Source organism: Caenorhabditis remanei, chromosome X (genome assembly GCF_010183535.1).
Source record: "Caenorhabditis remanei strain PX506 chromosome X, whole genome shotgun sequence".
NCBI lineage: Eukaryota > Metazoa > Nematoda > Chromadorea > Rhabditida > Rhabditidae > Caenorhabditis > Caenorhabditis remanei.
The window spans coordinates 7,144,435-7,156,233 of record NC_071333.1 but is presented as its reverse complement, the minus strand read 5'-3'; the positions used below and the strand labels follow the sequence as shown (position 1 = coordinate 7,156,233).

The window sequence follows — 11,799 nt, the reverse complement described above, 5'->3', positions numbered from 1 at the left end:
TTCTCTAAATTTTGTTATTTGGTGAACTTCTGAAAATCTATCATTCTGCCAAAATTCAGATCATTCGGTTTTGTTGTAGGTAAATGAAACTGCCGAGTCCAGATTGCTCTTCCTACGAAGCAGATTTCCCGTTTCGTCATGAAGATCAAACCGCAGCTTATAGATCACTTCATTTATTGATTACATTTCCCTTTGTTACATAGGTGTTAAAAAAAAGTTTTTCGGAAAAGTTTCACTCCATCTTGAGATACAAGGATTAAGCTTGATATCCGAGTGCCCAGATTACCTGCATGCAACCATCGACGCCTATCCTAGACGTCTTCGCGCTGTCATCAAAAAAGACGAGGTCAGATGGAACAAGATTAGCTGATAATTGTTGTTATGATCAAGAATAAACTTTTTGTTGATTCCCATGGTTTTCTGACTTTTACTTTTTTAGATATTGCACTTATAGCTTGTGCGGCAAGGCTGTTGAAAATCGCGGCCGGCCGTGAAGGGCCGCGGCCGGCCGCGGCTTTTTCTTAAAAATCTCAAAAAAGCCGCGGCCGGCCGCGGCCTCGGCCTCGGCCGGCCGCGGCTTTCTAGCATATCAACTGAAAACATGACTTATATGCTTTTGAGTTTTTGATACAAATCTGACAACCAGGGTTCGACCCCACCTCGTGGCAAAACTTTTTTGTTTTTTGTTTTTGACTTTTTGATACAAATCTGACAACCAGGGTTCGACCCCACCTCGTGGCAAAACTTTTTTGTTTTTTGTTTTTGAATTTTTGGTACAAATCTGACAACCAGGGTTCGATCCCCACCTCGTGGCAAAACTTTTTTGTTTTTTGTTTTTGAATTTTTGGTACAAATCTGACAACCAGGGTTCGATCCCCACTCGTGCCAAACCTTTCTGTTTTTTGTTTTTGAATTTTTGGTACCAATCTGACAACCGGGGTTCGATCCCCACTCGTGCCAAAACTTTTTTGTTTTTTGTTTTTGACATTTTGGTACCAATCTAACAACCGGGGTTCGATCCCCACTCGTGCCAAACCTTTTTTCATTTCATTTCTTGCTTTTTGGTACCATTCTGAAACCATTTCAGAAAAAAAAACATTTTTAGATTACAAGTGTCTCTTTTCAGAACAGTCCTTCTCCGAAAAAGCAACTTTGGTCTTCAGATTTTTACCAAAAACCAAAAATGAAATGAAAAACAGCAAAAAATTTTGGCACGAGTGGGGATCGAACCCCGGTTGTTTGATTAGTACCAAAATGTCAAAAACAAAAAACAAAAAAATTTTGGCACGAGTGGGCATCGAACCCCGGTTGTTAGATTGGTACCAAAATGTCAAAAACAAAAAACAAAAAAGTTTTGGCACGAGTGGGGATCGAACCCCGGTTGTCAGATTGGTACCAAAATGTCAAAAACAAAAAACAAAAAAGTTTTGGCACGAGTGGGGATCGAACCCCGGTTGTCAGATTGGTACCAGAAAACAAAAAACCAGAAAAACTTTTTTCAAAAACGACAAAGTTTTGCAACTATGAAAAAAAAAGCCGCGGCCGGCCGCGGCTTTTTCATTTTTTTCTTCTCGCGGCCGGCCGAGGCCGCGGCCCTACCACGCCCGGCCGCGGCCGGCCGCGGCCGGCCGTGCGACAGCCTTGTTGTGCGGGTAATTCTGCGCCACCCTGTATGTACATCAGAGCTGTGCGGAATTCTTACCTTCGACTTCTGTCTCTCTACTTCCGTGCTAATTTTACTTCCGACATCCATCATGAAAATTTTACCTCCGACTTATTCAGCACTGATTTTTATTCAGCCGCCAGTGTCTCATTGTCAATACCAGCTTTATCGAATTCCGGATTTCTCTGCTCATCCAATCCTTATCCATCTTCCCAGTCTGTCTAACAAGTCTTTCAAAAAAAATAATTTTCTTTACGTACACCTATCAAAAACTCACACCCTCTTATTTATTAATCTTATATTTTATGAAGACTATTTGTAAACGTCTGAAAAATACAACTGAATATTATATTTTCAAACTTAACCTATGGTGTTGTTGTGAGAAGTATTGAACATGATGAGAGGATAGTTTGAAACATGAATGTTGAAATAGTCATATAGTAGGAAGGCACTTTTTGTCGATGGGCAAAAACAAACAACGGAATAGTGAACCTCCGACGTTTCTGAGAAGTATGAAAGTATCCTTATTCTGAAGAAATGAATATCTAAGCTTGAATGAATATGAGCGTTCCTACGCATTATTGTGTATGAAATAGACCAATAAGGAAATGCGTTTCCTTGATGGGAATGCACGCGGGGAGCTGTACATAAATCATTGAATCTACACTTTACATTTACCGAAACACGCATAGCTGTTTCTCATCTAACTATTGTAACAGGGGAAAAGTTGCGGAGTTGTGAGTTCTTACAATTAGTCTTATAGCAGGTGGGTGAATTGTGAGTATGACTGGAAAAACTGTATTAAAATTGACTCACTGGGTTTACTGTATTAATAGTTATGTGATACAGGTCGGGTATCAAACTTTATTTTGTTGTGAAGTTGTACAAATAGTTGTTTAATACCAACTCACTGAAGTTAAGTGCAACCAATTGAAACCAGCTAGTTTTCATGAAAAATGAAAATAAAACATTAGCTTAGAAACACACACGTTGCTTTTCTAGACAGAACATAGTCAATAATATTTGCATTGAAATTTTCATTCTGATTACTTTTATTTGAGTATTCTGGAAAACATTGCAAATTCTGGAAACTTCAGAATAACATTCAGGCTTACAAAAAAAATAGAGTGAGCAAGGTAAATTGTCATGAGAAGAAAATGAAAATGTTCCTTAAAATACAAAAATATGTTTTTTCGGTATATGTTTGACATTGGAATCAATAAAATCCATGAAAATAATAAACAGTATAAATATTGCAGATGTCATATAGTAATCCATATCAGCCCAGTCTATTCCAGGTGTTATACATTCTCTGTTCAATGTGCGAGATTTGGCGGGAGTCCACTAAAGCAACATCATTGTTTTTATTTTACCTCAAACACAAAAACTTACCAATAGGTACCATGGAGACTCATAATTGATGATGATCAAATAAAAAATGATAACTGGAATAGAAGTCAAAATAATCAGAACCAAAGTAAGCACAAATTTCCGGTTGAATGTACTTCTCTCAAAACGTATTTTTTGGACAACGTAGTATACCAAATAGAATCCAACTTGACACTGCTCCAAACAAAAAATGCATTTCGTTACAGAAATGTCGTCCGGATAGAACGAGAAAACGGACCTGAATGAATATCGTATGAACGTTATCTAATGGTCATGAAAAACTCTCACCATCCAACGGAAAGCAAAATTAATCCAACTGCAAACACTTTTTTTGACTGCAAACATCAAATAATAATTTTTCAAAAGTTATTATTACCGGTAGTGGTCTATAAATTTCATTCTCATCACACTGTATGATTTCTTTTTTACGAAGTGGTGAACTTATCCATTGATGTTCTTGCAATCCGGATGGTCTCTAAAACAAAAGTATAATACATTATCCTAGTACTCACTTTAACAAGGACTCACTTCATAAACATAATTAAAAGCAATGAACACCGTTGATGAAACACAAACAAACACAAAAAGTATGTTTTTGAAAAGGAATGCCACGTAGTTTGAAGTCATTTCGTATGCCTGACAATAAAACAATTCACACTCTTCTCTCTATATGTCTTACGTATTCCAGAAATGATAAACAACCATAGACAGAAGAAAGAGCAATAATGAAGAAATGTTGCCATACGTGTGTTCCGTGTCTTTTTGCATGTAGCCACATGAAAGCAGATATAAATGTCCAAGAATGTGTATAGGTATCTAAATTAATTTATCAATTATATTTTCCAAAGTATGAGCTCACAAAAATGGAGAGAACTCTTATGTGGACAATTGCTTATTAGGGTCCAAAAGAGTCCCATTGCGAACATTCCCAACAATGTGACAACTTTTGCAGCATCTTGTTTCTGGACACCGTGTGCCGTGGTCGGTTTTGGCGACTTGTATTTAAATATTTTCTTACGAAAAACAATGAACAAGTTGACCACTCCAACAACAACCATGCTGTTAGAACTTATCATTCCGTTGAAACAGTTAAAACCAAAAACAGATGAAGAGCACAAATAGTTTAGATAGCAGTTATCCAGATTCACGTTCTTCGTTAGTGTGTTTTCATTTGGGAAGATACTTTTCAGTTGCTGCAGAACCGGTACCGATAGTATAATAGTAGTGATGAATTGGAATAGCAGGAAACTGCAAGTTTCATTGTTTTCATTTATTTTAAATATCTTTTTCGAACTTACTTGAAATACTTTGATTCATTTATCAATTTGTTTTTGTGATACTTATTATAGCTGACTATGTTTGCTGGCTTGTCGAATAATATGATTTTATCAACCACGAGCGAATTCTCCGAATCAATTTCTTGTTGTGAATTAGGTTCATTGTTTTCATTGCGATTGAGCCATTTGCATTGAAAATAAGCTGAAACAAAACCAATGAATTTTACTAAACTTCACTAACAAATAATCCAATACTTACTCATTACAATAACAGCGAATGAAACCGATATATAAAGAACAACTGGTACAATGGGTTGGACAGTTTCATCTGAGTGAAAAAATTTTCTGAGTCAGGGTTGGTTAAAAACAAACCAAAAATTGGAATTACGGAAATATTGACATTTTTCACGCGATAAGGGTTCTCAGTCAAATCTGGAAATAAGAACATATTAATCAGGTGTACTACAGTTTTTCACTTGTATATGTTTCGCAGACCACATCATCCGGCTCAACAGTGAATGCTAGATGAAACTTCGGGCCAATATCGCTTTTCTAAAACACCATCATAATTCCTGTTAAGAAAAAATCGTAATTTAACTCACTCTCAGAGAGAATCCACCAAAAGTTGTAAATGATTGATAATACGAAGAATCACTCAACTCTACCAATCCAGATGCATCAAATGCTGGACACTGCAATGTTGTCTATTAGGGAGTTATTAATACAGAATCCTCACATTTGCTTTTCTTGCGTATATCTTTGCACATACATCGCTATCCGATGTGATCCGAACGTTTACTTTCTCTACATAATCTGGGAAGGTATACCTAAATGAGTTGTTCTTTAAAATCTTAAGTGACATGCTATTACATAAAATATCGTGGTTCTGAAGGACTCGCACTTGTGTTGAACATTTGATGTCTGTTTAAATATTATTTCATTAAATTATATATTCCAAGTTTTTTACCCAATGTGAAAATTTTCCACTGATTTCACACGGAACCGGAATGACGTGATCTGCGCACTAGCAACAGATACTATGACAGGCTGACCAAGCTGAACAATTATAAACATAAACTTTGAAACTCTCTCATAAGTTACATTTTCTTTCAAAGTATCAGCGTCGCACAGTGTATCAGTAGTGAACCAATACAAAAACGACTGACCATGATGATGTTGTATACGTGGGAGCGGAAATAAAACTATTTATCTCGTGTTCACTCGATGATTATATGTATTACCGTCACACTCATAATACTTGTACCTCTCACAATAGTCACCGTGAATGGATTCCGTTCAGTAACATTTTCGGAATGAACAACCACTCGAATAGCAGGAGGCTTAAATACTTCATAATTGAAAAAAGAAACTTCGTTAAACTTACCGGGTCAACTTCGTCTAGTATAACGCGATACATGTTTGCAATCAGATTACCTTTTGTTGTCAGATTTCGATAATATACATCAAATTTTAAGTCAGTAAAATCTTGGAAAAACATCCCAGGCAAACCACAACACAAAAAGAATACTTTTCGAATATTCATGATAACAGAAAAACATCTCAAGCTGAGAAAAATATTTTCTTTAAGTACTTGTCTGTTATCATCCTGGAAATGAGTAATGTTTGCATTTAGATGTTGTTGCTCTAACAGTTCCAGAAAAAAAAACACAGCTGATGGTTTTTTGAACTAACATAGACTGACCTTTTTTTTTTGATACAGTGTCATCGCATCATTTCTGTGTTTTTTTCCTCTAAAAATTACGTCATTGTTTTTCTATCAAAGAGCAAAAAGATCACAGACATGAGAAACTCGCACCCTCTTATTTATTAATTTTATATTTTGTCAAGACTATTTGTGAATGTCTGGAAAAAAAAACAACAGAATACTATACTACCAAATTTGACCTATGGTGTTGTTGTGAGAAATTGTGAAAATGATGAGAGAATAGTATAGAACCTGACTATTGAAACAGTCACATAGCATGAAAACCCACTTGTCGATGCGAAAAAAATTGACAACAGGATAATGAACCACTAATATTACTGAAAAGTCTGTATTATTAATAACTGAAAATATCTTAATTACAGAAACTGATTTTTCAAATACTACTTTTTGGTGGACCATGTAAATCTTATAGATAGCAGTGGGGAATCGAAAATGCGAAGTTAAAAGCAAAAATTGAATTTCTAAAGTCTCGTGTTATTTGACGAATCTATGCGTTATAAAAATAGATACAACTATTTTTTAAATGTTCGAAATTTCAATAAGGTTCGACGCAGAATTTATTGGAAAAACAAAAATGGAGGTAGGTCGGAAAATCTGTCTGAAGCAAATTCTCAGCAAAAAAATTGCCAAAAAAGCAATTTTCGCGATGCTTTTTCACTATTCATTCCAGGGGGAAATTTCTCATGGAGCACGCGGAAAGAAAATTCAGTGAAAAAAGTGAGACTGTTTTCTGTAATATAGTTTCACGCTAACATAGGTAACTTTTTGTGCGCCACAAAACCTTTTTTCGGTCATTTTCTTGCGAATAGCTTGTTATAAACTTAGTTTCAGACCCAACTCCAAGAGGATTTTGATTTGTCCCATTCTACATTTTTAGTTTTATGAAACGTATTGTTTCTGTAAAAACTATAAGGATGTCGATCTGAAATTTTTGACTGGAATAATCAGAACACTGCTAACACAACATTTTATTGGAGAGAGATGACGTATTACTCATAAGTTAAATAGAATCGACTCAATGAAGATTAAAGATGTTTTTCACGTTCATTGTGTATTTTGCATGCATTTTGTTTTGTTTATCATTGCCAGTGACAGTTTTGTTGGGTGAGATGAGAAGATTACGCGACGGGAACGTTCATCGGGCGTACCAAAATTTTGTGAAGAGGGACTGACTGAAAATTTTGAAAGTAATTATTTAAATAGTATGGGTTATGCTATTTACTCGTTTGAAAACACGTGGCTGATCCACAAATCCTGGCATCCATCCACGTCCAGAGATCATCAAACCAGAACGAGGAATGGCGGCGAGTCTGTCAGCGGAGGAAGTAGCACGTTTCGTGAATCCGTCTTCTGGCTGGAAACGGAAAAAATGAATTTTTAATTGAACTACTTTGATTAAAAAACATTTAAAACCACCAACACAGCAAACTCTGAAAAGATTATCCTAGTTTATGTCCTACTTCTATCTGATTATTTGCCGTTGCAAAAAATGGAAGGATTCCAATGTATAAATGATAAGCCCAAGTTAATATCAACATGTTTCGATGCTGTCAAACAAGAAAGACTAAATTTGAAATTTAAACTTTCTGAGAATGCAATTATTCAAAATTGAGGAGTCGATGTGTATATGCGTTCGCTTTTCCAGACAGTTCAAATGTTCAAATTCCTTTTTACTGTGTTTTAAACTAAATGAAAGGTTATGTCACACTAGTTGAACTGATGTGAGCAATGAAATTTGATGCATTAAACTTGACATAGCAATCATTATTAGAATCAGATTCAACATTCACATTCAGACGTGAAATTTCCAAATGTTACATCCAATTCAGTTGATCGGATTAGGCAAAGACGTAGAAGTTGTAAGGTGAAATGAAAATAGGGGAGTGCGGGAGAAGGGAGATTCATGCATACAGTGTGTATTAATTATATGTTACCATAGCTCTTCTCTTCAGAATTCTCGATCGGATGTTTTCTAGTGGAGCCTCTTCTTGTGTTAGTACTAGGCGTCGCGGGATGAGAATTGTTGCATGCTAGAATTAGATTAGAGTTCAAATGTGAGGCTTCATTTTAAAAGTAATGAAACCTTATGAGGAACTATACAATTTCCAAGTCTAAGCCTAAGAGGATTAAAATTTTCAATTCTCTCCCACTAAGTTTTCTGTAATTTCGGAATTCGTCGAATTGATACGAAAAGAAACCTTAGATATGTAATCCGCCATCTCGTAGCTGTCCTGAAAGAAAATGCTTGTGATGAGGGTTTGAAGATCAATTACGTACCACAGGTGCCTCGTAGTCTTCGTACGCCGAACAGAGGGCGACGGTAGCGGCGGAAGCCAATAAAACGAAGATCCACAGGGATTGCATTTTACCTATAGAAAAGAATCTATGATTATAAGGTTATGTACTGTTTTATGGAAAATAAAACTTCTTAAAGCATTAGAAATAAAAAATGAAAAAAGGTACAAGAAAATACTTCTAGGTTGACTTATGAACATAGACATCACGATCTAGGATCAGAAGGTGGAATTAGGCAAAACGTAAAGTAAGGTCTCAAAAATTGTTAGCAAAAAAGGAGAGACGACTCAAAACTCGTGGTCGGTTCCTAACGTGGAACATCAAAACGTCAGGGGTTAATCCAGATGAGTTATGGGCCCAACTCAACACTAATTCCTTAAGACATTCGAAATGAAGATGACGTTTGTGAGAAAAGAGACCACTCATGTGAAAAAGTATCCGGTTATAGTCAGATAGTTAGACAATGAAATATTTATTGCGGAATAAATATTGAATGAAAATAAGAACAGAAATAAACTCACTTGGTGACGAGTGAAGAATTGTAGACAAATCAAGGAATTTATATAGGCGAGAAGTGAAGACTTATTTTGAAAATTTGCGTGGGGTTCGAGTCTTGGGGCGGGGCTTGAGATTTCGAAGTGGGGGATGTGAATGTGCGCAAGTAAGATTATTCACGTACAAGTGTGCTAGAACGGTGCTTTGAACGCACTATGAAATAATATCAGTAGTGAAATAAAAGAAAGGAAAAAAGTTTTTTTAGGTTATGCTCAGTTCCAGACTCTTGGCCAACCTTTTATACGGGCCTTCTATGCGTACGTGTTCGACGTCTCCACCAGAAGTGGGCGGCGCCTCCTTGGAGCAGTGCTCTGGTGGGTGGGGAGGTGCCGCACTTATTCGGAGAAAAAAGATACACTTGCGAGGTTTCCTCCAGGCGGTTCAATAGCAGTGTTGCGGGGTATATTCATAGAAACTAAATGAGTACTTGTCAAGTTTTCAAGGAAGAAACTTGTCAGTTTCAGAAAACATCATGGGATGCAAAAAATTTATTCCGCTTGGAACTGATTCACTGAAACAAATGTACAACAAATGAATATCTAACGTCATAACGGGAACAAAAGTACTTTCAGAAATTCTCGTGGTCCCCTTGTTTTTCTCAGTCCGACAAAAAGGGACTGACACGTCAAACGAGACATACGAAATCTGATTAGCAGTTTTTACTCATAACGCTCCAAAATAGACTAGAGGAAACAAAAATAAATAGAATAAAAACAACATGTAGACAAAATTAAACAAAATTGAGTTACATTTATTTAGATTGCTTGAGAATAGAGAATGTTCTATGAATAATCAGAATTTGCAGTTAGCATCGTTGATCTGAAAATCAGAAATACATGGCAGTTCGGTTTTCAAAGCCCGCTCAAACAAAAATGGTATTCATTCTTTCAAAAATATCTCGAAAGATTCTAACAGACATCACTCTTAAAAAAAACATCTGGCTACTTCAGTAACTTGCAAAAAGTGTTTCATACCCAATGCGCTAGTGTCTAACCATCATTGTCTGTTCCAGTACCCCATACTATTGGTGTCTTCTTTTTAGTTTTTAGAATTACTTCGATAGTCATGAATGTGTTTTTCTGCTGCAGTTCTTAAAAGGTGACCCCCGCAGAAAGTTGGATGTCATCAATTATGATGAAAGCGGAAGTTTCGAGTTGGGCATCTGCATCCGGCGAACAAACATGTTAAACCGATAGGAAGTGAGGCAATTCTTCTTCACTGGGAGAAATATCAAAAATGATATGCTTCTCGACAGATCCCATATTCACCCTAAAATGAAAACACGGAGAAGCACGTTTAGTTGACGGAGCCACTACTAATCTAATTATTTTGATTTGTTTACACATCAATCGGTTAGCCGTACTTTGATTCTAGAAAGTTTCAGATTTTATTTGCATCTGTTGGAAACGAGGGTTATGAAAAGTTTAATTATACCTATCCCTTTTCTCTCTTACTCTCTTTTTTATTCTTTGAACCCATATTCCCGAATCTTCGACACTCGAGAAATACTTTCAATCTTCAGCCCGGTGTTTATTAAAATTTATGAAAATTGTTTCGGTTACGTACTCCAGTTACAATCCGGTTTTGCTGGGGACCTATATTTTCATGCTCCATCTAGGGATCACGAAGACTGTCCCAAGGTGAAACATACCAAACACCTCATATCTATATTCTGATACCACCTTTTCTAGGTATGAGCAATAAAAAATTAATGGCTTTTAGGAAAATAACTCGGTACCCAAATCCATCAAGTTAAAAGAAAGCTCCGTTTACTCACGCAAATAGGTAAACATAAAAACTATGTGGTGGATAAAGAATCCCGAGAAAGTATTGTCGCCCGCACATTGCCCCCGCGCGCTTTATGAATAATGGCATTTTTTCTCTTTCGTCTTCTGTTGTGGATTGAATTCATCGAACATGTTCAGGGAACACACGCATATGAATAATTGAAGAGGAACCAAGTTTATTGGGATTAAGTGGATGAGAAGAAGCGGCAAAAAGAGGAGTTGTGAAAAAGAAACGAGACGATTTATTATGTTGTGTATGGATTCACACAGATATATTTTACAGATAAACTTCGAAAGAGATCGTCCGTCAGTGACGTTAGTATCCGGGAGCTGTTCGCGGGGGTGGGCAGTGATCGCATCCGCCTGAAAAATTATAACAATAGATTGGAAGTGGAAGTAGAAGTGGGATGATGCTGTTCCGTTCAAATATTTTCTGTCTCGTCGTGTTTCCTTATTTACTTCCGACACTCGGGCTTCGCATCTGCGCAGCCTTATTGGCTCCCCCATCATCTATAGTTTGGTTTCTTGCAAAAAACACGTCAATCCAGAAGGAAATATTCTTGAATTCTAAACTTTAGCCTCCAGCTAATTCTGTTAAGGATTCGATGAAACGGGGAAAAAAAGAAAAAGTCGGAAACTAGAAAGGACGCTGCTTCCGTTTTTGCGATTAATATGTTTACACTTTAACATTTTAGTTCCCTTCCTGAAATTGCATTTCCTGTCGACGAAATCACCTGGATAACCGGCATTTCCATCTGGTCCTGGGTATCCTTTTGATCCGGGTTTACCAGGTGCACCTGGAATTCCATCGTCTCCTTGGTCTCCTGGCGCGCCATCACGTCCTGGGTATCCATCGTTTCCTGGTTTCCCTAAAAACCAAATTATTTGATCAGAAACATTATCATATTCTAAAAAGTGACCTTGAAGTCCTGGGAGTCCTGGTAATCCTGGTGGACCTGGTTGTCCATCGATTCCTCCCACGTCGATAAGTTTTCCAGGAAGTCCTTTTCCTCCTGGTAATCCTGGATTTCCTGGCTGTCCTGCTGGTCCAACAGGTCCCATTGATCCTGGCAGTCCTGGTGTTCCTTTGTCTCCTGGTAGCCCACT

At 37.0% G+C, this 11,799-nt stretch overlaps 2 protein-coding genes across 2 annotated transcripts; both read right to left on the bottom strand.

Annotated features, from left to right (window-relative positions):
- Positions 1–2,833: 2,833 nt before the first annotated feature.
- On the bottom strand, positions 2,834–5,243 carry GCK72_023364 (uncharacterized protein; the record flags this gene model as incomplete). Its single annotated transcript, XM_053735362.1, has 13 exons — positions 2,834–3,007; positions 3,056–3,290; positions 3,341–3,387; positions 3,581–3,688; positions 3,732–3,868; positions 3,912–4,300; positions 4,351–4,531; positions 4,589–4,657; positions 4,702–4,761; positions 4,806–4,881; positions 4,932–5,021; positions 5,066–5,156; positions 5,200–5,243. The coding sequence occupies 13 exons, from the start codon at positions 5,241–5,243 to the stop codon at positions 2,834–2,836; spliced, it is 1,701 nt and encodes a 566-aa protein (XP_053578928.1).
- A 1,930-nt stretch (positions 5,244–7,173) lies between these two features.
- Positions 7,174–8,419, bottom strand: GCK72_023363 (uncharacterized protein; the record flags this gene model as incomplete). Its single annotated transcript, XM_053735361.1, has 5 exons — positions 7,174–7,227; positions 7,278–7,409; positions 7,990–8,085; positions 8,254–8,286; positions 8,333–8,419. The coding sequence occupies 5 exons, from the start codon at positions 8,417–8,419 to the stop codon at positions 7,174–7,176; spliced, it is 402 nt and encodes a 133-aa protein (XP_053578927.1).
- Positions 8,420–11,799: the final 3,380 nt, after the last annotated feature.